This window comes from Bombyx mandarina, chromosome 16, assembly GCF_030267445.1.
Source record: "Bombyx mandarina strain Sakado chromosome 16, ASM3026744v2".
Lineage (NCBI taxonomy): Eukaryota > Metazoa > Arthropoda > Insecta > Lepidoptera > Bombycidae > Bombyx > Bombyx mandarina.
The window spans coordinates 1,455,807-1,481,710 of NC_143222.1; the positions used below are offsets into that span (position 1 = coordinate 1,455,807).

Genomic DNA, 25,904 nt, shown 5'->3' on the forward strand with positions numbered 1-25,904 from the left:
CAAACCAAAACCAAATATATTCCCTGTCTGTCTTACAGAATACCAAATACTCTAGAAGAATAAAAGACATATAGGGGCTTCACCGATTTGATATACTTTAGATGAGAAGCTTAAAGAAAGTTCTTAGTCTTGAAGTTCTCACGCACGCACGCTTTGAATTTTTATGAGATTTCTTACATTGAAATGGATATCACTAACGTTCTCTATCTTTAATACAGATATTGCCGCGCCACCCACCTTGAGATATAAGTTCTAAGGTCTCAGTATAGTTACAACGGCTGCTCCACCCTTCAAACCGAAACGCATTACTGCTTCACGGTAAAAATAGGCAGGGTCGTGGCACCTACCCGTGGGGACTCACAAAAGGTCCTACCACCAGTACAAAATCTATATGTATCAAATCTGTATGGTATAACAGTTTTTCCAACTTTCAGACTGGTATCAAGTATCGTTGCCGAAATAGGAAGGATAGTGGTAGCTACACATGCGGACATATGATACGCTATACTGTAAATGTCGATTGGGGAACACAGTACTATCATATAGTCCTCAGTGAAAGCTGCTGTCCATTCTCCGCTGAGTCCCTTAATGGAGATTAAAGTAAAGTAAAGGTCTCGTAAAAGGCTTTTTACGACGCCCACGGTCTGAGATAGGTAGTGCTATTTTAAACCGGGACCACACAGCCGGATTTTGTTGTAATTTGCAAAACAAAATCATTTACAAATGTCGTTCACCGACCCAACCTAGTAAAAAGTTATGTGTCATGATGAAAATGAGCGGTCATTGCACCGTATTGATTGATGAATAACAAATTTTATAGATAAGGGGCACAGCACACCTGCGAACCGGTCCTTCGCACGTACGTTACAGAACGCTTACATAATTGTAGAGAGAATAATTTGATTCTAGAATACTTAACATAACTATGCTAGAGAGGCTTCTATTTACCCAACTAGTGAATGGATTTGAAGAACAATGCATTCAATGGTGTGATCAGAAATGTACCGACGACTGGTGACACATTAGATTTAGTTTACGTGCTATCAAATTTTTTTTAAACCAATTTATTGTAATCACTGGTGGTAGGACCTCTTGTGAGTCCGCGCGGGTAGGTACCACCGCCCTGCCTATTTCTGCCGTGAAGCAGTAATGCGTCTCGCTTTGAAGATTGGGGCAGCCGTAGTAACTATACTGAGACCTTAGAACTTATAGTTACGTTGTAGATGCCTATGGGCACCGGTAACCACTTAAGACCAGGTGTGCCATACGCTCGTCCGTCCACTCACCTAAGTAATAAAAAAAAGATCTTTAGACACATGGCTCGAGGACTGGAGTCCAGTAACCACTTAACACCAGGTGGGCTGTGAGCTCGTCCAACCATCTAAGCAATAAATAAAAAAAAAACAAGGTTTTAAACACTTTTACTAAAAGTCGAATATTGTAAGCAGCAGGTAATTTAGTACATGTCCTTGGGGTATTTTAGCGTCGTATTATGGATGTTCGTGAGAAATGTATTCAAATTTTCATCACTTCAGCTAATACCCAAAACTCTATTTGCACGGATATGCAATCCCGAAAAATAAAGGCCACCATAACTGTTGGCTGTCCCTTCCGAGATTTATCTTACCCTTTTTTTCACTTAGCCCCCTAATTTCTAACCTCTTATTTAGAGTATGTTATAAATTCACCGCTTATACAACAGGACTTACTTTGTCTGTGATTCAATCACGACTTTCAGTTAGGTAGGGCAATTGTTGTACCAATATGATTGCAGGGTTTACCCTTAAAGTTTACCCTCAAGATATTGATTTTGCGATATCTCTGGATTCCGGTAACTGCAGGTAGGTTGTGAGCTACATCGCCCAATTTAGAGCTAGATTTCATGTTTACAGTTAAGTACCCATAAATCGGTACATAGCTTAGAAGTAAGTTAACTCTTTTTCTCCACCTTATTCCAAAAGGTGGGGTCGGCACAGCTAATTTTTCTCTTCCATTCACTTCTATCAGCCGTCATCTCAACACTAACTCCTCTCTCTCTCTCATATCGTCATTCACACACTCCATCCATGTCTTCTTTGGTCGACCTCTACCCTCTCTACCTTGCACTACCATTTCCATACATCTCCTAGTCACATGAATCTTCTCTCTACGCGTCACATGTCTATACCACGCTAACCGTCCGCTCTTTAATTTGTTGATTACCGGGGCTACTTTCACATTTCCTCTGATATACTTTAGAAGTCAGTTAACGTGGGGAAATAATAAAACGCAGTGTTTTTTTTTTGAAGATCCAGTGCGAAACAACAGACTTGCAATATAATATGCATTGTAACACGACATCCGGACGCCGTGCTCCCCTGACTTGTTACTTATTGACTAAACTTGTTCGAAAGGGCTCTTATAAGCACGACAAAGTTTGAGCAAAAGCTACCCTAAGTTTTCACATACGATTTTTATTGGTACATAGTTTATTGGTAACATGTATTTGATTAGGTATACTGGATTGAAAAAAATCTATTCACCGCAGAGTGGGCTCTGCTCTAAATGTTACCGGCATACTGCATTAATAAGCTAGCATTTACTGGTAGTAGGGCATTTTGTGAGTAGGCAAGGGTAGGACCCAGAATCCTGCATATTTCTGCGAATCATTAATGCATTGAAGTTAGCTGCTATATGCTGTCTCGATACGGGCGACGATATTCACTCCTGCTACCCCATATAGAAGAGTCATCATCATCATAATCGGTTGCTCTTGGCAGAGCAGTCGTGGTCATGTGGAATTCTTGCTCATTAAAGCCTTAACAGATGTTTTCCACGTATATAGAAGAGTAATAAAGATAATTTTCTAGTGGGACCAATAACAGCGACAACATTGTAATGTAAAACTGAAATATGCTTCTATAATAATATATACTTCTAATAAACCGTTCCACGTCAGGGTCGCTCAGGGTGTGGCGATTGCTACGCTGCATCACTTTACTTGATTGAAACACAAACACGGTTACGATGTTTCCATTTGTACAAATGATTTTGTTCACGCCTTTTATCAGATTGCAGTGTAGTTATATGTAGACGATATTTTTTTTTATTGCTTAGATTGGTGGACGAGCTCACAGCCCACCTGGTGTCGAGTGGTTACTGGAGCCCATAGACATCCACAACGTAAATGCGCCACCCACCTTGAGATATAAGTTCTAAGGTCTCAAGTATAGTTCCAACGGCTGCCCCACCTTTCAAACCGAAACGCATTACAATGACGAATCTCGTTGAAATCTAAGATTTTCCTAAGAATAAATAGTTGTACGATAAATGATTATAATTTTTACATAACTTTTTTTTACTTTACTCCATTTTACTTTGAACATCTGGTTTAAGTATACTCTCAAGTCATATTTCTTTCAAAATTTATTCACAATACGACGACGATTTAGGAAAATTTCAATGGTATTGAAAGCATTCGTGAATTTTTTGCAGTATAGAACTTACCTAGTCAGGTCATAAATTCTGTCACATGTTTAATGTAAAATAATTGAAACAAGTTTATTCATTATGTAACCATTTATATACCAAAATGAACTTTACAAAACATAGATTCTTATGACACTAAAGTTTATTCAAAATGACCTCCGTGATTTTGAATACAGGCCTTCAATCAGCGCGGCCAGTCGTCTATCGCAGCACGAACGAGGTCCATGTCAATACCGGCGGCTGCCTTAATCAAGGATGTCTTGAGTGACTCCAAATTAGGATGAGGCTTTGAGCACGCCTTTACCTCCAAGTGTTACCATATCTTGTAATCTAACGGATTCAAATCTAGACTGGAGGAGGGCCAGTCTTCGTGCCGGATGAAGTCGATTTCACGCGCCGCCAGCCAGTCTTGTGTGCTCTTCGCTCTATGAGCTGGCGCCGAATCTTGTTAGAATACCCAGTGCCTGTTATTGAACATGGTATGAGAAACAGGTTCCACAAGGTTCGTCAGGACTGTATTTTGATACACAACTGCATTCGTTTTTACACCTTTCTCACAAAAATGTACCTCTGTTAAGCCCCAATAAGAAACTCCCAACCATACCATGAGCGAGGATGGAAAATGACCTCGTTGGACACGCGGAATACGGTTGCTCGCTTCTTCACTACTGTGTGCCTACACCTTATCATTTTGTTTGTTGTAGCTCTCTTCTAAGGTAAAAATTTGTTCATCCGAAAAAAGAATTTCCCGATATTTTGTTCCCGCGTACCGCTTCAACAAAGCGCGGCATCTCTTCAGTCTCAGGTCCATTAGACGAGCATTCAAACGATGTCCTGTTTTCCTTCGATATGCCCGAAGCCCTTAGTTTTCATTTAACACCCTTTTCACCGTGGTTCTGCTTAACCCCATCTGAAGGGCCAACAGTTTCTGCTTACGTTTGGGATTTCTTTCAATTCGCGCCTTCACAGCTTTTATCACTGCTGGAGTCCTAACAGACCGAGGGCGACCACTTCTTGACCTGTCATCTACACTAGAGTCTTCATTGTATCGTTTGATGGTACGATAAACGAATCTTTTGGTTATATTCAAAATTTTCAGTATGTTAAAAATTTGAATTGGCGCGTAACCGCAACGATGCGACGCAATAACTGCAACACGGTCTTCTTTAAGCGTCCACTCCATATTTAAAAATGAGTAAAATTCTAAAAGTATACATTTTTATTTTCATGAACAATTCGAAATTCGAATTCAATAAACTTTTTTGTAGCCAGCATTCTAAAAGAAAAGTTTTTACTGTGTGACAATACTTATGACCTGACTAGTTATATCTCAAGGTGAGTGGCGCATTTACGTTGTAAATGTCTATGTGGGCTCCAGTAACCACTTAACACCAGGCTTTGAGCTCGTCCACCCATGTAAGCAATAAAAAAAAACGTATCCGAAACATCGCAAATTAAGCGTTTGTTCTCTCTTCTTCCGCAGGAAATGCGCAGAGACGGCGTCGATAGGAGTGGACTGCGCTGCTGTGGGTAGCCATCTACGCGGCGCCATGGGCACCCGTCCCGCCGCCAGGTTCTGGCCGCAGCTCTGGGCGACCGTCGTCAGGAACCTGCTACTCAAGAAACGAGACACCAGAAAGACTTTGGCTGTTAGTTTACGTACATTCTAACCACCGCATTTTCTTACTTCATAACTAAATAGAAATAATTTGAAAATTTGTTTGAATTGTAATGAAAAGAAGCTATGAAGTTTGATTTTTAAGCTATTGCATAGCTTTTATCACGAGCTTTAAGCGCGGTGACCGAATCAAGAAATTCCGTAACGAAAATAAAACCTAACATTCCCACTCCGCCTACCGTGTAGCTCGCGTTCAACACATTCACACGTTGCGCTTGTGTAGTGTTTGTGAATAAACGCGCAGCGTAACGTCGCACTGCATGCGCATCTTGAAAAATCTGCCCACCTCTCTCTCGCGCGGTCTAGCTTATGAGTGTGAAGGGGACAGTTAATGTTTTGCTTTTGGTAATGTTTGTAAATATAGTGTAATCAATTTTATTATTGTTTTAATATTAAATTATTATTATTGTCTAGTTATAATTGCATAAGTTGTTATTTTTTTTGTTTATTGCCCTTGTAGGCAGACGAGCATACGGCCCACCTGATGGTGAGTGGTTACCGTCGCCCATGGACTTCAGCAATGCCAGGGGCAGAGCCAAGCCGCTGCCTACAAAAAAAAAGCTATACAATAGCTTTACCGCGGCAGTCCCCGAGTACCACACGTGTTTTTTTTTAATCTCGATATCAGGATTTAAGTTAGAAAGTTTATTAGCTATTTTTACAAAAATCCTTTCAGAAACATTCTTTGTGGTTTATTTATTTTTTGAGATCTCGACTCTCTGGGAAGTGACCGCGTAGACGTATAAATAAGTACTATGAACTCACTATTTATTTATTTATTTATTTATAACTTCTTATACTAGAAAGTATAAAGGCGGACTTAATACCATAGGCATTCTCTAACAGTCTACCTTAGGGGAGTGCAGAGATGAAGCTTGGTAGGTGTCACTATCTATATAAGAAAACGAAATAAATATAAGGCGAGCTCTCATTCACAAACCCCATCACTAGCTTAAATTTAATTGCAGATACTAACAGATTAATAATGCATTATGTCGAACAGGAAGTTCTGGTCCCTCTATACTCGTTGGGAGTGCTGATCTTCTTGAAGATGCTCGTGCCAAATCCCAACTTCCCGGAGGTTCGAAAACCAGGTCCCCTGCTGCGCATCCACCACGACTTCTTCCCGGAGAACCACTCCATTGCCGTCGTCGCCGATTGGCTGAACTCCAACGGAACTATGGTACGTGTGCGAAACGAAAATGCTTAATAATAAATGTGACCAATTTGGTAGATAAAGATAGTGTAGTCTAAGCCTTCACTGCGGGAAGGCCCATATCGGCCCGCCTCGGTACTTTCAGCTGGTGCGGACGAAGAAAACTATGTCTCTCCCGCGTAAGAGCTCGACACCGACAACTATGGATATATTCCATGATGGTTTGCAGTGATTTATTGTTGTTGTTAGGAATTACTTAAGCTAATTATTAATACCTTACAAATGTTTTGGTTTATACTGTTAATTTGTAAGTAGACTAAATAAAAAAATAAAAAAATTTATAAATAAACTATCTATATACAGGGTGGCCCATAAGTCCTTTGATATGAAAAAAAAATTATTAAAATAAAACTAATTACATTATGAATTAAATTTTTATTTACATAAAAAGCTTAAAAAACGGGAATTATTTTTTGAAAATAACATCTCCTAAATGTAATCCGTTGCGATCACGGCACTCTTGCAAACGACGTCTAAAATTGTCGATGACTGCGCGGCACGTCACTGCTGAAATGCTTGTCATTTCTCTGCGGATGTTTTCTTTTAGGGCCTCAATTGACCGCGGGTTTGTGTCGTATACTTTAGCCTTAAGGTAGCCCCACAAAAAAAAATCCATCGGGGTCAGATCTGGACTACGTGGAGGCCAGGAAATGTCTCCTCTCTTAGAGATAACTTTGCCAGGAAAAAGTTGACGGATAACGGGCATAGCAGTGTTAGAGGTGTGAGAAGTGGCCCCATCCTGTTGAAACCACGTCCTGGCATTAAAGCCTGAAAAGTTTTGCAATTCTGGTATGAAAAACTCTTCGATCATAGCCACATATCGCTCCGACGTAACAGTAACTGCGCGCCCTCTGCCATCCTCAAAGAAGTAAGGCCCTAGGATACCATGGGCTGACATAGCGGCCCAAACAGTCACTTTCGGACTATGTAAGGGCTTCTGATGCTTAAGTTTTGGATTGATGGGGCTCCAATAGCGGCAATTTTGTTTACTAACATGCCCGTTAAGATGGAAATGAGCCTCGTCAGAGAACATTATGTTATTGAAGGAAGTAAACCGATTCAACATTTCATTCGCATAATTTTGTCTTTGAATACCGTCAGTTTCCTTTAATTCTTGAACCAACTGAATTTTGTAAGGGTGCATATGTAAATCTTTCTTCAAAATCCGTTGTAACGATGTCCTGGATACGTTTAATGCTCTGGCGCGCTTACGAGTTGACTGTGTCGGATTTTCGCGAATAGACTGTGTCACTGTGTCTATGTTTTGTTCCGTAAGTGACGTCCTTGGGCGACCCAACCGCGGTTTATCTAACGTCGAACCGGTCTCCTCGAACTTAGCAACCCAGTTCTTAATCGTTTGAAGAGTTGGAGTGTCGTCAAAGTTGTGTAAACCTTTGTGTTCTCGAAATTTACGCCGCGCAACGGTTGCCGAATTGTCGTTTTTATAAAACTCGCGCACACAAAACGCACGGTCCACTCCGGTAAAACGCTCCATCGCGACTAAATTCCCAGAAACCGAAGTTACTCCCCCCGCTTCCCCTTCACCGCTCACGCGCGCCCTGTTCGTTTTATTCAAATTTTACTTTTCAAAGGCCACCCTGTATATAAAAATGAATTGCTGTTCTTCAGTCTCGCTAAAACTCGGGAACGGCTGGACTGATTTTGCTAATTTTGGTCTTGAATTATTTGTGAAAGTCCAGAGAAGGTTTAAAAGGTAAATAAATATGAAAATGCTTGGAGTTAAATAAAAATAACAATTTTGTTTTTCCTTTGATGTGTCCCCCGTCGGACGGATCCCTTTTGTTTGTTTTAAGTTTATTTTATACAAAAGCTTAGGTCTTTTATTTATCGACTGAGGCACTACGAAGTCTGCCGGGTCAGCTAGTATACTATAAATTGTAAACAGTATGTTTTCAAGCAGCGACCATCCTCCATCGTTCAGGGTCGCATCCTCACTTTCTTCGGGAATGTGTCGCGGCGGGGTGATGACTCCATTGAGCGCCTTGTGGTGCAGGGCATGATAGAGGGTATAAGACCGCGTGGCAGATCACCATTACGATGGACCGACCAAACAAAGGCAGCTCTTAACGGTCCCGTTAACGAGTGCACAAGAATAGCCGCGGTACGCGAGGAATGGCGACGTCTGGTGAAGCGCACCACTGATGACCACGACCACTCTGCCAAGAGTGCATACGACTGAGAAGAAGAATGTTCTCATCTCTCGGGAACGTTCTCGGAAGCTCACAATTTCGGGTCGCATCGAGGGCAAGCGCGCCGTGGGCAGAACACCAGCAAGATGGTCAGATCTGATTAAGGTAGCGGTTGGTGGTAGTCTGTACCATGCGGTGCATGCCACCCATGATCGAACACTGTGGAGGAAAGTCACTTGTGGGCGCAATCCTCAGCAGTGAGGGAAGATGAAGATATATATGCTCTCACAAAGCTATATAGGTAGACAGTATTTCAATCTACCCTAGTGCTGATGGATCGAGAAAGACCTGCCGCGCGCTGGTGGAAATATCGTTGGGGGCGGATTTCGACTCGCCACCGCACCAGATGAAGGTTTATGATTTTACTTGCCACAGCCAAGGTGATAAGGAAAAACGTATTTGATATGCAATTTAATTGAGATTTTCACCCGATATCGCAAATTACTCCTATTTACGGTTGGTGGCATTCATTTTGTGATGTCTTCTATAACCATTACAGACCAATTGATTATGACTGACTGTGAGGTTTGCGCTGTGGTGATGCTGTGAACTGGGTTGGCGTTTTATTTCGACTTTACAAAATGTTTGATCATGTTATTGAAAATTATTTGCCGTTTACTATTGTGTTCGATTTTTGGTGCAGGCAACTTATCTCTTTATACCCTACCATCATATCATCTCACTATCCTATCTACTGTCCACTGCTGAACTGATGTCTTTTTTTTTGGTCAAGAGGAAATCGCCGGACTTCCGCCCTCCACTGGAGGTGGAGGGCGATGTATGTCAGAGTCGAACTGACTAAAACCTCCTGTCGCTCAACAACCAACGTCCAAACCTCGCATGTGAACTGATGTCTACTGTTTGGCAGAAAACATTTTAGATTAGATCTTTTCATGGCAAACATCGCTAGAGCGTATCAACCATAACCTTAATTCAAATAGAAGTTAATATAACTCATGGTGACCGTCAGTATCGAGGATCGTGCTTAGTAGCGTGCAATTGGCGAGGGCCATGTCCAGCAGTGACCTGCTATAGCCTGATAATATAATTGTCGGTACATTGTTCTCAGGGCTTCTTAGGTGACATCAACGAGATGCTCGTAGAATCCGAACAGCATCCGATCCACTGGATCTTGTACAACAACACCGAAGATCTGAACGACGCATATCACAGTAACACGAAGAACTTTCCCATCGCCGTCATATTCCATACGGACCCCAGCTCTTTCACTGAGCCCCTTAGGTAAGATAATAAAAGACGACCACTATATTCATATGAAGCGATGTGTCTATCTTAGCTATGCGTCGGTAACCGGTTGGTACTATTTAATGGGAAATCCGTTCTCGATATCTGATCAAGAACTGCTTCTAAGCAACATGCGCTTGGGTGCACGATAGATGGATCTGTATTTTTTAACAACACACACACAGCCCATCTGGTGTTAAGTGGGTACCGGAGCCCATAGACGTGTAAAACGTAAATACCGCCACCCACCTTAAGATATGAGTTCTAAGGCCTCAGATTACTTACAACGGCTGCCCCACCCTTCAAATCGAACCGCATTACTGCTTCACGGCAGAAATAGGCAAGATGGTGGTACCTACCACCAGTAATAACGCGTTATAACCAGGTATATAACCAGTTTTGGTTTTGCCAGTTTGATTTTATTACACGATATTATTCCTTCGCCGTGGAAGTCAATCGTGAACATTTGTTAAGTACGTATTACATTAGAAAAATTGGTACCCGCCGGCGGGATTCGAACACCGTTGCATCGCTCGATGCGAATGCACCGGACGTCTTATCCTTTAGGCTACGACGACTTCAAATCACTATTCACTATCACGATATACATAGTTACTTGAGATGTTATATATTTGGGTGAATGACGGTATTCACTCTCTATTTCCCATCAGTTGTAACTACAGAGTATTATCTGAACTATGTACTTTTGTATGTCTAACTATCCAAATAAAGAGAAATAGATTTCTTAGAGTGCAACAAAGTTTCACTATCTTCATATATGCGTGTATGTGTAAAGATGTTTATAGGAGTGTGAATCCGCCATCTCTTATCCTATTTGTATATAAATTTGATTAAAAATAAAGACCTGGTAAATCCTGACTTGGTAAATTAGAACATGCTTACCTTAATATCACTAGAAAGAGCTATAGATGGATTTCCCTCGATCTCTTACAGATATACAATAAGAACCAATCCGTCTCGTGTCGGGACGCCTTCGACGAGAACGCTGACCACCTCGCCAGCGAAATGCCGCGAAAGAACCGGAGTCAAAGACTGGTCCTCCGACTGGTCCAGAGGCGGTCAGCTGATCCCCTTGTCAGAGATGCACAGGGAAGATACTTGCCCCGTGTTGCAGTATTATTATTCCGGGTTCTTGGCTCTACAGACGCTCATTGACTACACCAAAATCAAGGTGATTTTTGAAATTATCTTTATAATTTTAAAATGTTTGCTTGTTGATGTCTTTCCGATTCTCTCTGATTTGCATTGTACAATAATCTATATAAATAAAAATGAATTGCTGTTCGTTAGTCACGCTAAAACTCGAAAACGGCTGGACTAATTTGGCTAATTTTGGTCTTGAATTATTTGTGGAAGTCCAGCGAAGGTTCAAAGGTCAAATTTTGTTTTTCCTTTGATGTGTCCGTCGGACGGATTTCTTTTGTTTGTTTTTTAGTTTATTTTATACAAAAGTGTAGGTCTTTTATTTATCAATTGAGGCACTACGAAGTCTGCCGGGTCAGCTAATAATACTATAAATACGAAAAGGTGTTTTTTTTTTCGTTAACAAGGGTACACTCATCTGCTGAACCTTTTCTAAAATACTAAATTAAAAACAAAAAAATACATAGTCATTTAAAAAAGGTCCTATCCGCAATTCACGCGAACCTCCAATCAAATTTTCAAAGATCTGTCTGATATTTATGTTCGTGTCTATTTCCCCTCACAGGCAGACACAAACTTCACTTCTTCAGTTCCTCCGATGCACATCGATCTCAGACAGTTTCCGAAACGCCAGCACACGGGAGACTGGCTGGTGATCTTCCGCGTGATAATGCCCATGTACATGGTCATGACGCTGTCGCAATTCATCACCTATCTGCTCATGTTCGTCGTGGGAGAGAAGGAGAAGAAAATAAGAGAGGGAATGAGGATAATGGGACTCAAAGATTCTGTCTATTGGTAATTTTGTGTGTTTACACCGATTTTGAGCCCTATGCACATTTTGCAGTTACTGATGATCTAAGATTTAGTCATAAGTCAAGGGAATCTTTACTCAAATCTCTATCTAATTTTTAATCCTAAAGCATGTTAGTTTGAATATTTATAGCAGAATGTCGATACTAACAAAATTAATTGAACAACACTATACGAGAGATGAACTGAAAACTAATTTGCGACGAAGGGCTCGACGAGCGAATTAACCCATAGACACAGCCCACTGAGTTTCTCGCCGGATCTTCTCAGTGGGTCGCGTTTCTGATCCGGTGGTAGATTCTGCGAAGCACTGCTCTTGCTAGGGTCAGTGTTAGCAACTCTCCGGTTGAGCCCCGCGAGCTCACCTACAAACTTTAGGGTGAAGCTGAAATAGCCTCTCAAGGCTATCGGCATAGGTAGGGAAGAAAAAAAAACTAATCTACCCACGTAATGCAATAAATAAATATGGAAAGGCACACTGTTTATAACGATGCGTATCTTGCCTATTGAATAAACTAAGATGGATGTGCCGTAATTAAAACCAATAGAACATAATATATATATATATATATATATTTTATTATTATTATTTTTTAGCTTAGATGGGTGAACGAGCTCACAGCCCACCTGATGTTAAGTGGTTACTGGAGCCCATAGACATCTACAACGTAAATGCGCCACCCACCTTGAGATATAAGTTCTAAGATCTCAGTATAGTTACAACGGCTGCCCCACCCTTCAGACCGAAACGCATTACTGCTTCACGGCAGAAATGGGCAGGGCCTACCCGCGTTTATATATTTTTACTACCCTAGTTGGTCGTAAAGGTAATTGGAATTCCATTTTGTTTACAGGGGCTCCTGGTTTCTGATATACGCAGTTTTCGTCACGATCCTCTCCATCGTCAGCACGGTTCTGCTGTTTACCCTAAAGGTAGGTCTGTGGTACGTAGCACTACGAAAGCCACAGCAGTACAATGTGCTCGCAATGGTAACAGCCGCTTTTTTTTATTGCCCTTGTAGGTAGATATACGGCCCACCTGATGGTGAGTGGTTACCGTCACCCATGAACTTCAGCAACGCCAGGGGCAGAGCCAAGCCGCTGCAAAAGCTTCGAATGAACGTTCAATACTCGACGTGCGACTGCCTTGGAAGCCAGCGGCTACTACTCGGCCAAGAGTATCCGACTAGGAGAAGGTCTTATGCGTCACTAGTCCCTGACCACGATAGCCAGAAAGTTTTATATAAGCCCAATATGTACAACTTTAACGGCTGGTTCTGCTTCTGGCATTTCTGAAGTCCATGGTAAGCACTCACCATCAGGTGGGCCATATGCTGGTCTACCTCCTATAAGGTCAATAAAAAAATAAAATATTTTTGGATTTCAAATTCTGTCTTTTACTTTACAGGCTTATTTCATTGTGAGATGCCTTATACCAATAGACAATACGCAAACCATTACATGTAATTTTTCACAGCGAAATAGAATACTGGTGGTAGGACCTGTTGTGAGTCGGCGCGGGTAGGTACCACCATCCCGCCTATTTCTGCCGTGAAGCAGTAATGCGTTTCGGTTTGAAGGGCGGGGCAGCCGTTGTAACTTACTTGAGACCTTAGAACTTATATCTCAAGGTGAGTGGCGCATTTACGTTGTGGATGTCTATGGGCTCCACTAACCACTTTAAACCAGGTGGGCTGTGAGCTCGTCCATCCATCTGAGCAATAAAAAAGAAATTATTCTGAATATAAATAAAAACATTAACAGCAAAGATAAAATCCTTACTGGTGGTAGGACCTCTTGTGAGTCCGCACGGGTAGGTACCACCGCCCCGCCTATTTCTGCCGTGAAGCAGTAATGCGTTTCGGTTTGAAGGGTGGGGCAGCCGTTGTGACTATACTGAGACCTTAGAACTATATCTTAAGGTGTGTAGCGCATTTACGTTGTAGATGTCTATGGGCTCCAGTAACCACTTAACATCAGGTGGGCTGTGAGCTCGTCCACACAGCTAAGCAATAAAAAAAAAAATAAAAAAATCCAAACAGGTTGATTTTTCTTCGACAAGTGTGCACACGTCATACTGACTCAGCCGCTCCAACGTAAATACTATTTCGCTCCTACTTCCATTTGAGCCAAATTGAATGATATGTGACGTCATAGGAACTGAAGCCAAAATTCCTTGCATTTTACCGAATTTTCTAGATTCTCCACGATTTACGCCACAAAGAAAATAGATGTACCAAGCTCAAATAAGAAAATATTGCATCACAACGAATATAATGTTTTAATATTTTTTTTCTATTGCCCTTGTCGGCAAAGAGCATACGGCCTGTCTGATGTGAGTGTGAATGAGTGGTTACCATCGCCCATGGACGTCAGCAATGCCAGGGTCAGAGCCAAGCCTTTGCCCAGCGTTAAATGCTGTCATCTATTGTTATTGTTATCATCAGGCTAACTCACGACCCATCGGGTGACAAAAAGGTCGCTAAAATCTGTAGACATTGGTAAAATTGCGTAAATGTCGTCACTCACCTTGAAATGTGATAGAAGTCTCAATTGATTGCGCCAATTATATCTTGTAAGAACTAGAACTCGTTGTTTCGTCACAGAAAGCAGGAAGGTGAGGGGTTTCAATATGCCTTATCTTTTCTTCGCTACGTCTTCGCTGGTAGCCTAATGGGCTATTCAAGCTACGTCCAGACGGGTAGGAAACTCACGGACTCAACCTGAGAGAATTTGGTAACATTAGTCCTATCAAGAGCAGTGCTTCATAGAATCTAATACCGAAGCCCTATCACTAGGAAGTAGGGGTTGGAAAGTTAAAATCACGATATAGATGAGAAATGATCAGTCAGTCGCAGACCAGTAGCGCCGAATACTGTACCGAAAAGTTAATCGCGTCAAAAGATACGCTTCCTCCTCTGATTTCAGGTATTCCAACATTCATCATACATCCTGATATTCCTACTGATGCTGCTATTCGGTTTCACTATCATCACGTTCGCATTTATGCTCACTCCGTTCTTCGATAAGGCCAGGGTGAGTTGTAACATCTCTTTTAATCTATATCTTATTGGGTGGATGTCTTGTGAGTACGCACAGGTAGGTACCGCGACCCTGCCTATTTCTATATTAGACATAGTCAGGGTGGCGTTACGTACCATTGCGGACTCACAAGATGTTCTAGAGGTTTTAAAAAGCTTATTTGAAGAAGAACACAACGCTGGAAAAACACGATGGAGTTGGGTTTGCTTTGGTAAACGGTTTTCTCTCTGGGCATCTATGGCTTGCGCTGTGTGCCATACTATACAAGTCACCGATTCAAATCTTTTTTAATGAGTGAAAGTTAATGGAAGATAAGATAGATATTTGATTGTCTTTAAAAGCATCTTATAAGCCGCCTATTAAGGATTTCCTGGACAGCCCACCGCACGAACATCTCGGTCCTACAACGGCTTAAAATGGGGAATGCTCAACGCCTGTCTAACACCTGTCTGCAACGCATAATGCGCTACTTTGGCCACGTTGCCCGCAGAGACGTAAACAACTTGGAACGTATGATGGTCACTGGAAAAGTAGGTCGGAGCCCCAAAAGTTGGTCCGACCAGATCTCCGAGCAAACCAGCGGACCACTTAGTGCTGCACTACACCAGGCAACTGACCGGAACCGATGGAGACTGGCACAGATGGAGACAGTCGACAAGCTGGAACGGAGTCACGATCCTCAGCAATGAGGGAGCGATGGAGAAGAAGAAGAAAAGCATGTTTACCGTATTATTGACTATGACATTGTGTATCCAGACGGCGGGTATCCTGGGCAGTTTTGCGGTGAACCTGATGAGCGGCCTCTACTTCATTCAGGTGTTTGTCTCCAACGCGGACTCTCTCGCCTTCTGGTTCGTCTCACTCATCAGCTCCAGCTGCTACGCTCTAGCTATGGATAAGGTAAGGTTTAGAAAATAGGTATTAATTTATAGGTTATTTGGCCCTAACCTAGGGCAATTCTCTGGACTGGATAACTACCAGAGATGACAAAAACACTTTCAGAGAAGCATATCTGGAGCAAATATAACCAGCCGATCGATACAGAAATGTGATCTACTACTTCTTTTACCACGGAAATACAGCAGATTGTCGCAAGGGATTGTCGCCATAATAATTATGAGAATATGTTATTTATAGTTAGGCAGATCAGTCGACGTGTGGGAAAACACTAAATGACCTATATGTAGATATACCTACGGATTCAGCGTCCAGTCCTCGAGACATGTATCTAAAGATCTTTTTTTTATTACTTAGGTGAGTGGACGAGCGTATGGCACACCTGGTCTTAAGTGGTTACCGGTGCCCATAGACATCTACAACGTAACTATAAGTTCTAAGGTCTCAGTATAGTTACTACGGCTGCCCCACCCTTCAAACCGAGACGCATTACTGCTTCACGACAGAAATAAGCGGGGCGATGGTACCTACCCTTGCGGACTCACAAGACGTCCTACCGCCAGTAAGCCCAATCTGAGCAATTTGTAGCTTAATGAATAGGCCTTACTTAATCATGAGCTAGCTAGTGGGATGTGACCGACTACTAAACAGTCTTCGTTTATATGGCGACATAATAAAAGCTTAAAACTTGTCTCTTGACCTTCAAATTCTACGACCATGTACATGTAAAAACATGTAAAAAATCTTCGCATTTGTTCCGCAGGCTTTAGTTCTGGACATGGCTGGTGTGGGTGTGACCTGGGATAACCTGTGGAGTGGCCCGGGAGTTCCCTTTGGGGGGAGTCTCATCATGATGGCTGTGGACACTGTGCTGTATGGTCTCGCCGCTTACTGGCTCGATGCCGTCATACCTAGTAAGTCTGAATAGTGAACTAAAAGTGCAATATGTAATAGAGTAATATGATTCCGGAAATCAAAAGCAAAATTTCTGTTGAGGAATCATATTTTGTAGTCTTTTGCGGAAGACGTAACGTGGGACGCCCCCGGGCTAGGTGGTGCGATGACCTCCGAACGGTGGCCGGCAAGAAGTGGATGAGGAGAGCCGTAGACCGGGCTCAGTGGTGTGGATTGGGAGAGGCCTATGTCCAGCAGTGAACGACGGTGGGCTGTTGATGATGATGATTCTTTTTTTTACAAATAAAACAATATATTTGCGATGTATCAAAAAAAATTCAGAGCTCAGGAAGTAGCGGGAACCACTGGGCCAAGCCTTGATTTGAATTCAAGGATTTCTATCAATGGTCTTGACAGCGATTCCTATTTTGTGGTTTCTTAAATATGAGTTGCAACTTTTTTGGATTTTTTGTGAATATGAAACAGGTTGTTTCGTCGGTTATTCGCTGTGACTTCTGTTCTTTTGTAAGTTGCTGTGGCACTGACTCTAGGATCTTAATTCTAGGTGAGTACGGTATCAAGCAGAAGCCTTGGTTCTGTCTGATGCCGTCGTTCTGGCTGGGTAGCCGCAGGAGCAGGGTCTCCGCCGTACACTTCCATTCCAATGGAGACGCGGCTCATAATAAGGATATTGAACCTGTACCCAGGTACCAGAATTAATGTAGTTCAACCCAGAGTTTTCAGCTTGTGGAGAGTATTAAGCGGTAGGCATCGGCTTGGCTCTGCCCCTGGCATTGCTGAAGTCAATGGGCGACGGTAACCACTTACCATCAGGTGGGCCGTATGCTCGTATGCCTACAAGGGCAATTAAAAAAAAACCCAATTCTAGACCAGGTGTTGTGATGTAGTCTTGTGATATTATTATGAGCTTCCGATGTTTATTGCTTTTTTGTAAAACTAACCAAGTGAAATAGACGACAAATTGAGAAATATGTTCATTTGAACTTTAATTTAAGTATTTTATAAACTAGAGAGCTCCAAGACAAAGAAGCTATCAGGATCGTGGGTCTACAGAAGAGTTTCCGTCACTGTCGTCGACCTGAGATCAAGGCTATCGACGGAATAGACCTGAGCATCTACGAAGGTCAGATCACGGCCGTTCTTGGACACAACGGGGCGGGGAAGTCCACTCTGTTCAATATCCTGACCGGGCTCACGGCGCCCACCGCTGGGACTGCCTACGTGTATGGACTTGATGTTAGGTAAGTATTCGTTCAGAGAAGATTCAATCATTAGAACAATTTATTTGTAACTCTACACGCCTACTAGCTAATTTTTTCTTATAAGCTATGAACAACGCAGCTCTGTCTATTATGTTCAATACGTACTCACGCTATTACGTGGAAATTGTATTGATTTTGACAAGTGGTTGATGAGATGATATTTGGTAATTGTGTGTGAGGGCTATACAATATTTCAGTATCGATTGGTACAGACAGCGAACTCTTCCTATTGCCCTTAAAGTGGCCGGTTGCACTAGGCCTTCAGCCACTTGTAGTTTACCATTTGGTAATGTATATAATGTTCAAAACAGATCTAACGCACGAACGGCTAGGTTTTTATTACATGTATTGGTCAGTTCGAGTTTACAAAACGCACAAAATGAAAATAATCACAACACGCATTTAGTTATATGAAAAAACTAATTTGCGGTAGACAGCGGCCTGACTCTCTGCCCCTGGCATTGCTGAAGTCCATGGGCGATGGTAACCAATCACCATCAGGTGGGCCGTATGCTCGTCTGCCTACAAGGGCAATAAAAAAGACTGGGCGGACCAAAACGTCAGGTGAAGTAATAGTGGGGGTCATACGATTAGTCGTGGGGTCAATTTGTGGGGTCAGCGTCGCATTTCCTCTTATCACGTTGTACAGAGATTTGGGATGATCTGTTACGACCTAACTGACGTCAACCCATCTTGGGTTACACCAGCAAATCCATGGTGACGTGTCGTATGAAGGGATTTTTAGTCTTCTTTTAATGTTTCTTTTATTTCACCCGTTTTTTTGTTTTATGAATTGCATTTTATCATTATGAACATTAAAACTATTATTTGATGATTCTCAAATACCAAAAGATAAGAATAGTACATTATATATTGCGGATTAAAGGTTAAACTAAGTGTTAGAGACTGGATTGAATGCGCGATTATATTCGCGAATCCCTGTTAACTGTGTGCTTAGTGCGAGTTTTTTAACGTTCTCGATAGCGTAAAAGTTAGCTCATGTTTGCGTACGTTTGCCGCTAGGGGCGCTGTTCCAACTGCATACAAAATTGGCTTAACTTTTACGCTATCGAGAACCTTAAGAAACTCGCACTAAGCATACTGAAATCTGTCATTATGTGGATATTTTCGTGATCGCAGGGATCCAAACGACATGTACGAGATCCGACAGATGATAGGCGTGTGTCCGCAGCAGGACGTACTCTTCGATTTGCTGTCCGTCAAGGAGCACCTCCAGTTCTTCGCGGCCGTCAAGGTTCGTGAGGAACTACCCTACAATTAATATGTATGTGTGTATGTGTCCAGCATCAATGTTGCTATCCACTACGCGGAGGACAGGAGTGAATGGAGGAACATAGTCCTAACAAAAGTGCTCAGTAAAGTTTACGACCCTCAGAACTGAGGAATACGGCGCACGTATGAGGAGGATGTGTATGTGTATATGCGCTGGAGACGAATGTATTTCATGGACTTTAACTTCGCACCAATATTTACGTTCTTCAAGAACTCGGCATTAAGCAGCAGCTTTCGGCGTTTGTGCATGGACGGATACTATCATTTTTTGGACATGTCTCCCGGCACCAGACCGCGTGGAAGGTTGCCCGTGCGATAGACCGACCAGACCCATAGACACAGCCCACTGAGTTTCTCGCCGGATCTTCTCAGCGGTACACCGCGTGTGTCGTGTGCGTCGTTTACAAATGATTCTTGTCCACCTGATGGTTATCTGGAAGAGATCGCTCTTAGCGATAAGACCGCCAATTGTACTTTTTTTGTACTTTTTTTGTGTGTTTTGCTGTGTTCATCTTAAACAGCCTTTCTCAAGGTGGGCGATAACGCCCCCTTGTGGGCGCTGCAGGCCTAAAGGGGGTCGGTAAGAGACCCAGAAAAAAAAATATGTAGAGGGTTGGGAGGCGATTTCTAATTTCATCTAGGAGGACCCTTAGACACGGACTAAGCTCTTGCTATAGTGGTTTTTAAGTAGGTGAAAAATGGGGGGCTACAAATAATTTATTCTCAAAGTGGGAAGTAGACAAAATAAGTTTGGGAACCCCTGATCTAGAACAATCCAAAAAGGAAAATGTTATGATCAAACAGAAATGTCACACATTTTTTACGATGTTATTTCAGGGGATCCCACGAGAGAGAGTGCAGGAGGAGATTCAGAAGGCCCTCGCTGAAGTTGGACTGTTGGAGCAGGCTGGTGTGTTCGCCAAACATCTCTCCGGAGGGCAGAAGAGAAAGCTTAGCATATCGATAGCTTTCATAGGAGATCCGAAGGTATTCTTTGTGTTATTTTGACCTTTGCGGTCAAGTTTTTTTTATGATTATTGCTTAGATGGGTGGACGACCTCACGGCCCACCTGGTGTTAAGTGATTACTGGAGCCCATAGACATCTACAACGTAAATAAGTCCATGGGCGACGGTAACCACTCACCATCAGGTGGGCCGTATGCTCATCTGCCTACAAGGGCAATAAAAAAAAAAAAAAACAACGGCTGCCCCATCCTTCAAACCAAAACGCATTACTGCTTCACGGCAGAAATAGGCAAAAAATGCGCAAAAAGTTTAAAAAAAATGAAAAATAAATAATAGTTTAAAAAAACTAACAAAATACGCTTTTATAGAAAATCCAAGTAAAAAATAGAAAATAAATTTTAAAAAATTTGAATTAAAAATAGTGTAAGATTTTATTGTAAAAAAGCGTTATTTATTTATTAGTATCATATCCCGTCATCCACTCATGTCTTCAATTACAAGGGGAGATTTCACCCTTTTTGGGTGGAACAGGACTTGCATAAGGTCGATTATGTTGAGTTGTGAGAGGCCAAGTATGCTTAACTGGGTGGCGCCCGCTGGTTGCAGATCATAATCCTGGATGAGCCGACGGCGGGCGTGGACCCGGTGTCGCGGCGGCAGACCTGGCGCGTCCTGCAGCGCGCGCGCCGCGGCCGCGTGTTGCTTCTGACCACGCACTTCATGGACGAGGCCGACATCCTCGGAGACAGGAAGGCCGTCATCAGCAAGGGCAAGGTACACAAGCTCACATCGCTATACACACGCTGCTGTTATCGATCTTTTGAAATTTAATTAGCAATTGTAGTAGTATAGACCGATTTTTAGAGATAATTTGCTTGGTTTTTGATCAGAATATCAGGGTATTCCTGACCTAGGATAAAGCTCAATCCCCCATACGAGCCTGTTGAAGTTTTGGCTGGGCGTTAGTTATTAAGTCGTTGGCGCCTGACCCCTTGGTGTCGGATAATGAAAAAACATTACAAAAAGCATTACGTTATAGAAATATTAAGGCTCTTCATAGTACAATAATAATTAAATCAAAGTATTCATTTCTTGATATCTAAATCTGGCAGCTATTCAAAGTAGTAGTAGTGCTGAGTCATTAAGCCACAGTCTGGCGTTTGTAGACTACGAGACCTGGGCTGTTCTGGAATCTTTGAAGCGGTGTCAAGCTGACTGGCGATACATCGATGCACTAAGATGCCACTACAATGACCGTCCAAGTACAGAAAGACCAGACGAGACCAATCCAGTGGCGTAGAGGTGTAAGACAGGGGGATATTATATCCCCGAAACTGTTTACAAACGCACTGGAGGACGTCTTCAAGACTCTGGATTGAAACGAACGCGGCATTAACATGAGCGGCGAGTACATCTCACATCTTCGCTTTGCCGATGATATCGTCATCATGGCGGGATCGCTGCAGGGCCTACAAGAAATGGTGCTAATACTGCATCCCAACGGGTTGGCCTCGGAATGAACTTGGATAAAACCAAGGTAATGTTTAACGGAAACGTCATTCCGAGACCAATCGATGCTGATGGTACACCTCTCGAAGTTGTTCAAGAGTATGTCTACCTGGAACAGACCCTACAACTAGGTAGAAACAACTTTGAGAAGGAAGTGACAAGAAGGATTCAGTTGGGCCGGGCAGCGTTCGGGAAGCTTCGTCAGGTCTTTTCGTCGCCCATACCACAATATCTGAAGACAAAGGTCTATAATCAGTGCGTCCTACCCGTGCTTACCTACGGAGCCGAAACGTGGACGCTGACTGTGCGACTAGTCCACCAACTAAAAGTTGCTCAGCGAGCTATGCTTGATTTGTCATTGCGAGACCGAATACGCAATGAGGTCATTTGGGCAAAAACCAAAGTGACCGATATAGCTCGCAGAGTTAGTAAGCTGAAGTGGCAGTGAGCTGGTCACATATGTCGCAAAACCGATAACTGTTGGGGTAGACGTGTTCTGGAGTAGAGACCGCGAACCGGCAAACGTAGTGTAGGACGCCCTTCTGCTAGATGGAGCGACGACCTGCGCAAGGCAGCTGGCAGTAACTGGATGCGTAGAACCGAAGATCGGGTTTACTGACGAGCTTTGGAGGAGGCCTATGTCCAGCAGTGGACTGCCGCAGGCTAATGATGATGATTAAGACACCACCCGATGCTCAGTATGGAGGTCCGCTCGGGGGACCACCACGGGGCAGCAATTGTAACTTTCCTGCCATTACATTTACAGGTCCGTTGCGCCGGCACATCGCTGTTCTTAAAGAACAAATTCGGTATTGGATATCATCTAACTCTAGTGCTGGACGGTGAGTGCGGTCAATTTTTTTATAAAACCTATGTATTTTTTTTATTGCCTTGCAGCAGCTAAGCAGACGACAATATCGGCCTATCTGATAGTGAATGGTTACTGTCGTCCATGGACGTCAGCAATATGAGAGCTAGGCCGCTGCCTAACGTAAAGAATTCTCCACAAGCCTCGTTTGAAGAAGTTGTATATAGCATTAAGGGCAAAATTGATGGGTCAATTAGGTAGCTTAATGTTTGTTCACGTCGAACGCGCGGGCGCGGCGGCGGGTGCGGGCGCGGCGGCGAGTGCGGACGCGGTAAACGTAGCGAGTTCGTGTTCACATTGGCCGCCAGGCGTTTAAACCGAAAATTCATACCTAAAGTGGGAGATGATAACAATTAGAATCGGTGTGCATGAAATTAATAAAGAAAGAGAACGGCGTGGTGAATTTCATACTTTATTCATATATCTTCTGTATTGAAAGACATATCGTTTCTAGCGATAAGTTCAAACTGATTGAACTTACGTGACGTCGCGAGTGAATCGCGCGCTCCGCCGCTAGTTCGACGTGAACACACCCATACAACTCGCGCGTTTGATATTGTCGCGAGCGCCAGTCGCTAGCTTGCCCGCTACTTAGACCGCGCGTCCGGTTCGTACGTGAACACTTGTATATTACGCCATATGTTTGATATTCCGTGACCGCGCCGTGACAAATACTTAGTGTTAAGAATCTGGCTGCCTTAAAGAGGTCATTCCACGTCATTTCGGATCCTCCCGATCCACTAACGGTGCTTTTAGGTACCTCAAGCACCGGTCACCGTTCTCGAACCCGTCGCTTGCGACGAAGGGCTCGACGAGTAAATGAACCCACAGACACAGCCCATTGAGTTTCTCGCCGGATCTTCTCAGTGGGTCGCGTTTCCGATCCGGTGGTAGATTCTGCGAAGCACGGCTCTTGGTAGGGTTCGTGTTAGCAACGTCGTCAGGTTTGAGCCCTGTGAGCTCACCTACTAGTTAAGGTTACGTTGATATAGCCTCTCAAGGCTCTTAGCTTAGGTAGGAAAAAAAAGAAGAAAGACATCTTTTCTTCTTTTTTTTCCTTTCCACTCCAACTCGGATGGACGTGCGTGACGTCTGCGGACTACCTACATGGGGGCGCCGGTGGGGCTGGTTGCAGGCGCGTGCCGCGAGCACCAGATCACGCGGCTGGTGCGGGGCCACGTGCCGCGCGCGGAGAAAGCCCGGCGCCACGGCCGCGAGCTGTCCTACATCCTGCCGCACTACGCCGTGCATCTCTTCCCGCCGCTGTTCCTCGCCATCGAGCACGAGATCAAGGACAAGACCAACCGGCTCGGTCAGTGACGTCACAACGCCGCACTGCGCTCTCGGCGATACTATCTCGCACCCCTGACGACTAGACCAAGGGGCGTAAGCTCGACTCTCGACTCTCGACTACAGCAGTATACGGAATCCTGGTTTGGAGCAAGGCTATCGTGTATAGCTTGTCTCTGGTTGTTTTTATTTATGTATGGCTTAGATGGGTGGAGCTCACAGCCCACCTAGTGTCAAGTGGTTACCGGAGCCCATAGATATCTACAACGTAAATGCCACCACCCACCTTGAGATATAAGTTCTAAGGTCTTGGTATCGCTACAACGACTGCCCCGCTCTTCAAACTGAAACGCATTACTGCTTCACGGCAGAAATACGCGGAGTTGTGGCACCTACTCGTGCGGACCCACAAGACATCCTACCACCAGTACTGGTCTTCAAACCAATATTTAAATATTGCATATCCAAAGACTTGTTCGAAATTCTAAATTTTTTAGGTAAATATTCGTACTATCCACAGCCGATGTGATGTCAATATATCGTATATGATTACACCAGAATACGGCTGCTTGTATTCATACAAATAATCCATAGAAAAACTTGTCTCTAGATTTTACTTATTATTCAAATCTGTCATTCGATCTGTCATAGATAAACTTTAAATATTTCAGATTCATATTACGTAATCGATATTCGCATTCGCATATCGAAATAATCGAAGTTGCGCATCACTAGTTCAATACTGATTTATTTTCGAAACTAGGTATCACTAGCTACGGTGTCTCAATGACCACTCTAGAAGAAGTGTTCTTGAGTCTGGAGGGGGAGAACGCCGAAGAGACGGAAGCAGTGGAAGGGGTGTCCTCCGTGAAGCTGGTGCGGGCGCGGGCTTTGTCCAGGAGTCTGTCGCTACAGAGCAAAACCTTGAGTTATCAGGTGAGACTATTATTTTCACTGATGCAGCTTAGTATACGTCACTACTCAACAAGTCCTTTCAGATCCTCCAGATCCACTATTTGTGCTTGTAGACATTCCACCCAACGTCACCCAACGTCGAACCCGTCGAATTTGACGAAGGGTTCCTCGGGAAAATTAACCCACAGACACAGCCCACTGAATTTCTTGCCTGATTTTCTTAGGAGGCCGCGATTCCGATCTGGTGGTAGATTCTGCGTAGCATTGTTATTTCTAGGGCTAGTGCTAGCAACGTCCTTAGGTTAGAGCCCGGTGAGCTCATCTACTCACCCGGTTACGCTGGCGTAACCCCTAAGTTACCAGCTTAGATAGGAATAAAAAGTCGATGACACTCTATCAGGATCATGCGCACCCGGTCGGAACGCCCCTCTTCGAGATCCACATGGGTTTTTTTTCTTCCGTATTTTTAACAAAAGCAATCATCGATTGTTCGCTCTGATTTTTACTGGTGGTAGGACTTCTTGTAAGTCCGCACGGGTAGGTACCACTACCCCGCCTGTTTCTGCCGTGAAGCAGTAATGCGTTTCGGTTTGAAGGGCGGGGCAGCCGTTGTAACTACACTGAGACCTTAGAACTCATATCTCAAGGTGGGTGACGCATTTACATTGTAGATGTCTATGGGCTCCAATAACCACTTAACACCAGGTGAGCTGTGAGCTCGTCCACATAACTAAGCAATAAAAAAAATAAAAATACCTGTAAATCCTGGTGGATGGAGTTTTGGTGAGGCGCATTTTACTCGGCCAGAGTTCTAAAATGTTACAGTTCGTATTATATATCGACGTTGTATGCGTGTGTTGGAATTTTAAAGGAGCTGAACGACAAGGATCCCCAGAAGACCCCGACCCCGCTCCCCCCGCCGCCGGCCTCGCACGCGCTGCACTCCACCACGCACGGCGTCGAGCACATTAAGGTACGTGGCCATATGTGGTGGTGGCCATACACGATAAATTAGAGACAGTCTTCGAAAACGACTGCTGCTTGCGTTGATAATCGTCAAAGCTGAGGGTCGGGGCTACATGAGGCTTTCTTGGAAAAATACACATGGTCGGCTCCCGTGTCCTTCCACGGCAAGGCTTTTGGAAGAGATAT

The 25,904-nt window shown here is 43.5% G+C and overlaps 1 protein-coding gene across 1 annotated transcript in view; it reads left to right on the forward strand.

The window, feature by feature from the left end:
• LOC114242572 (cholesterol transporter ABCA5) overlaps positions 1–25,904 on the forward strand; it is a 66,552-nt gene that overhangs the window by 11,407 nt on the left and 29,241 nt on the right. Inside the window, exons 2-19 of the mRNA XM_028173777.2 lie at positions 4,952–5,117; positions 6,150–6,329; positions 9,642–9,814; positions 10,772–11,009; positions 11,547–11,779; positions 12,649–12,727; positions 14,723–14,830; positions 15,593–15,736; positions 16,497–16,647; positions 17,193–17,334; positions 17,659–17,889; positions 19,051–19,165; positions 20,041–20,190; positions 20,777–20,944; positions 22,446–22,521; positions 23,683–23,859; positions 24,601–24,773; positions 25,624–25,725. Of these exons, the coding sequence (XP_028029578.2) occupies positions 4,952–5,117; positions 6,150–6,329; positions 9,642–9,814; positions 10,772–11,009; positions 11,547–11,779; positions 12,649–12,727; positions 14,723–14,830; positions 15,593–15,736; positions 16,497–16,647; positions 17,193–17,334; positions 17,659–17,889; positions 19,051–19,165; positions 20,041–20,190; positions 20,777–20,944; positions 22,446–22,521; positions 23,683–23,859; positions 24,601–24,773; positions 25,624–25,725 (2,806 nt within the window). The remainder of the gene's footprint in view (positions 1–4,951; positions 5,118–6,149; positions 6,330–9,641; positions 9,815–10,771; positions 11,010–11,546; positions 11,780–12,648; positions 12,728–14,722; positions 14,831–15,592; positions 15,737–16,496; positions 16,648–17,192; positions 17,335–17,658; positions 17,890–19,050; positions 19,166–20,040; positions 20,191–20,776; positions 20,945–22,445; positions 22,522–23,682; positions 23,860–24,600; positions 24,774–25,623; positions 25,726–25,904) is intronic.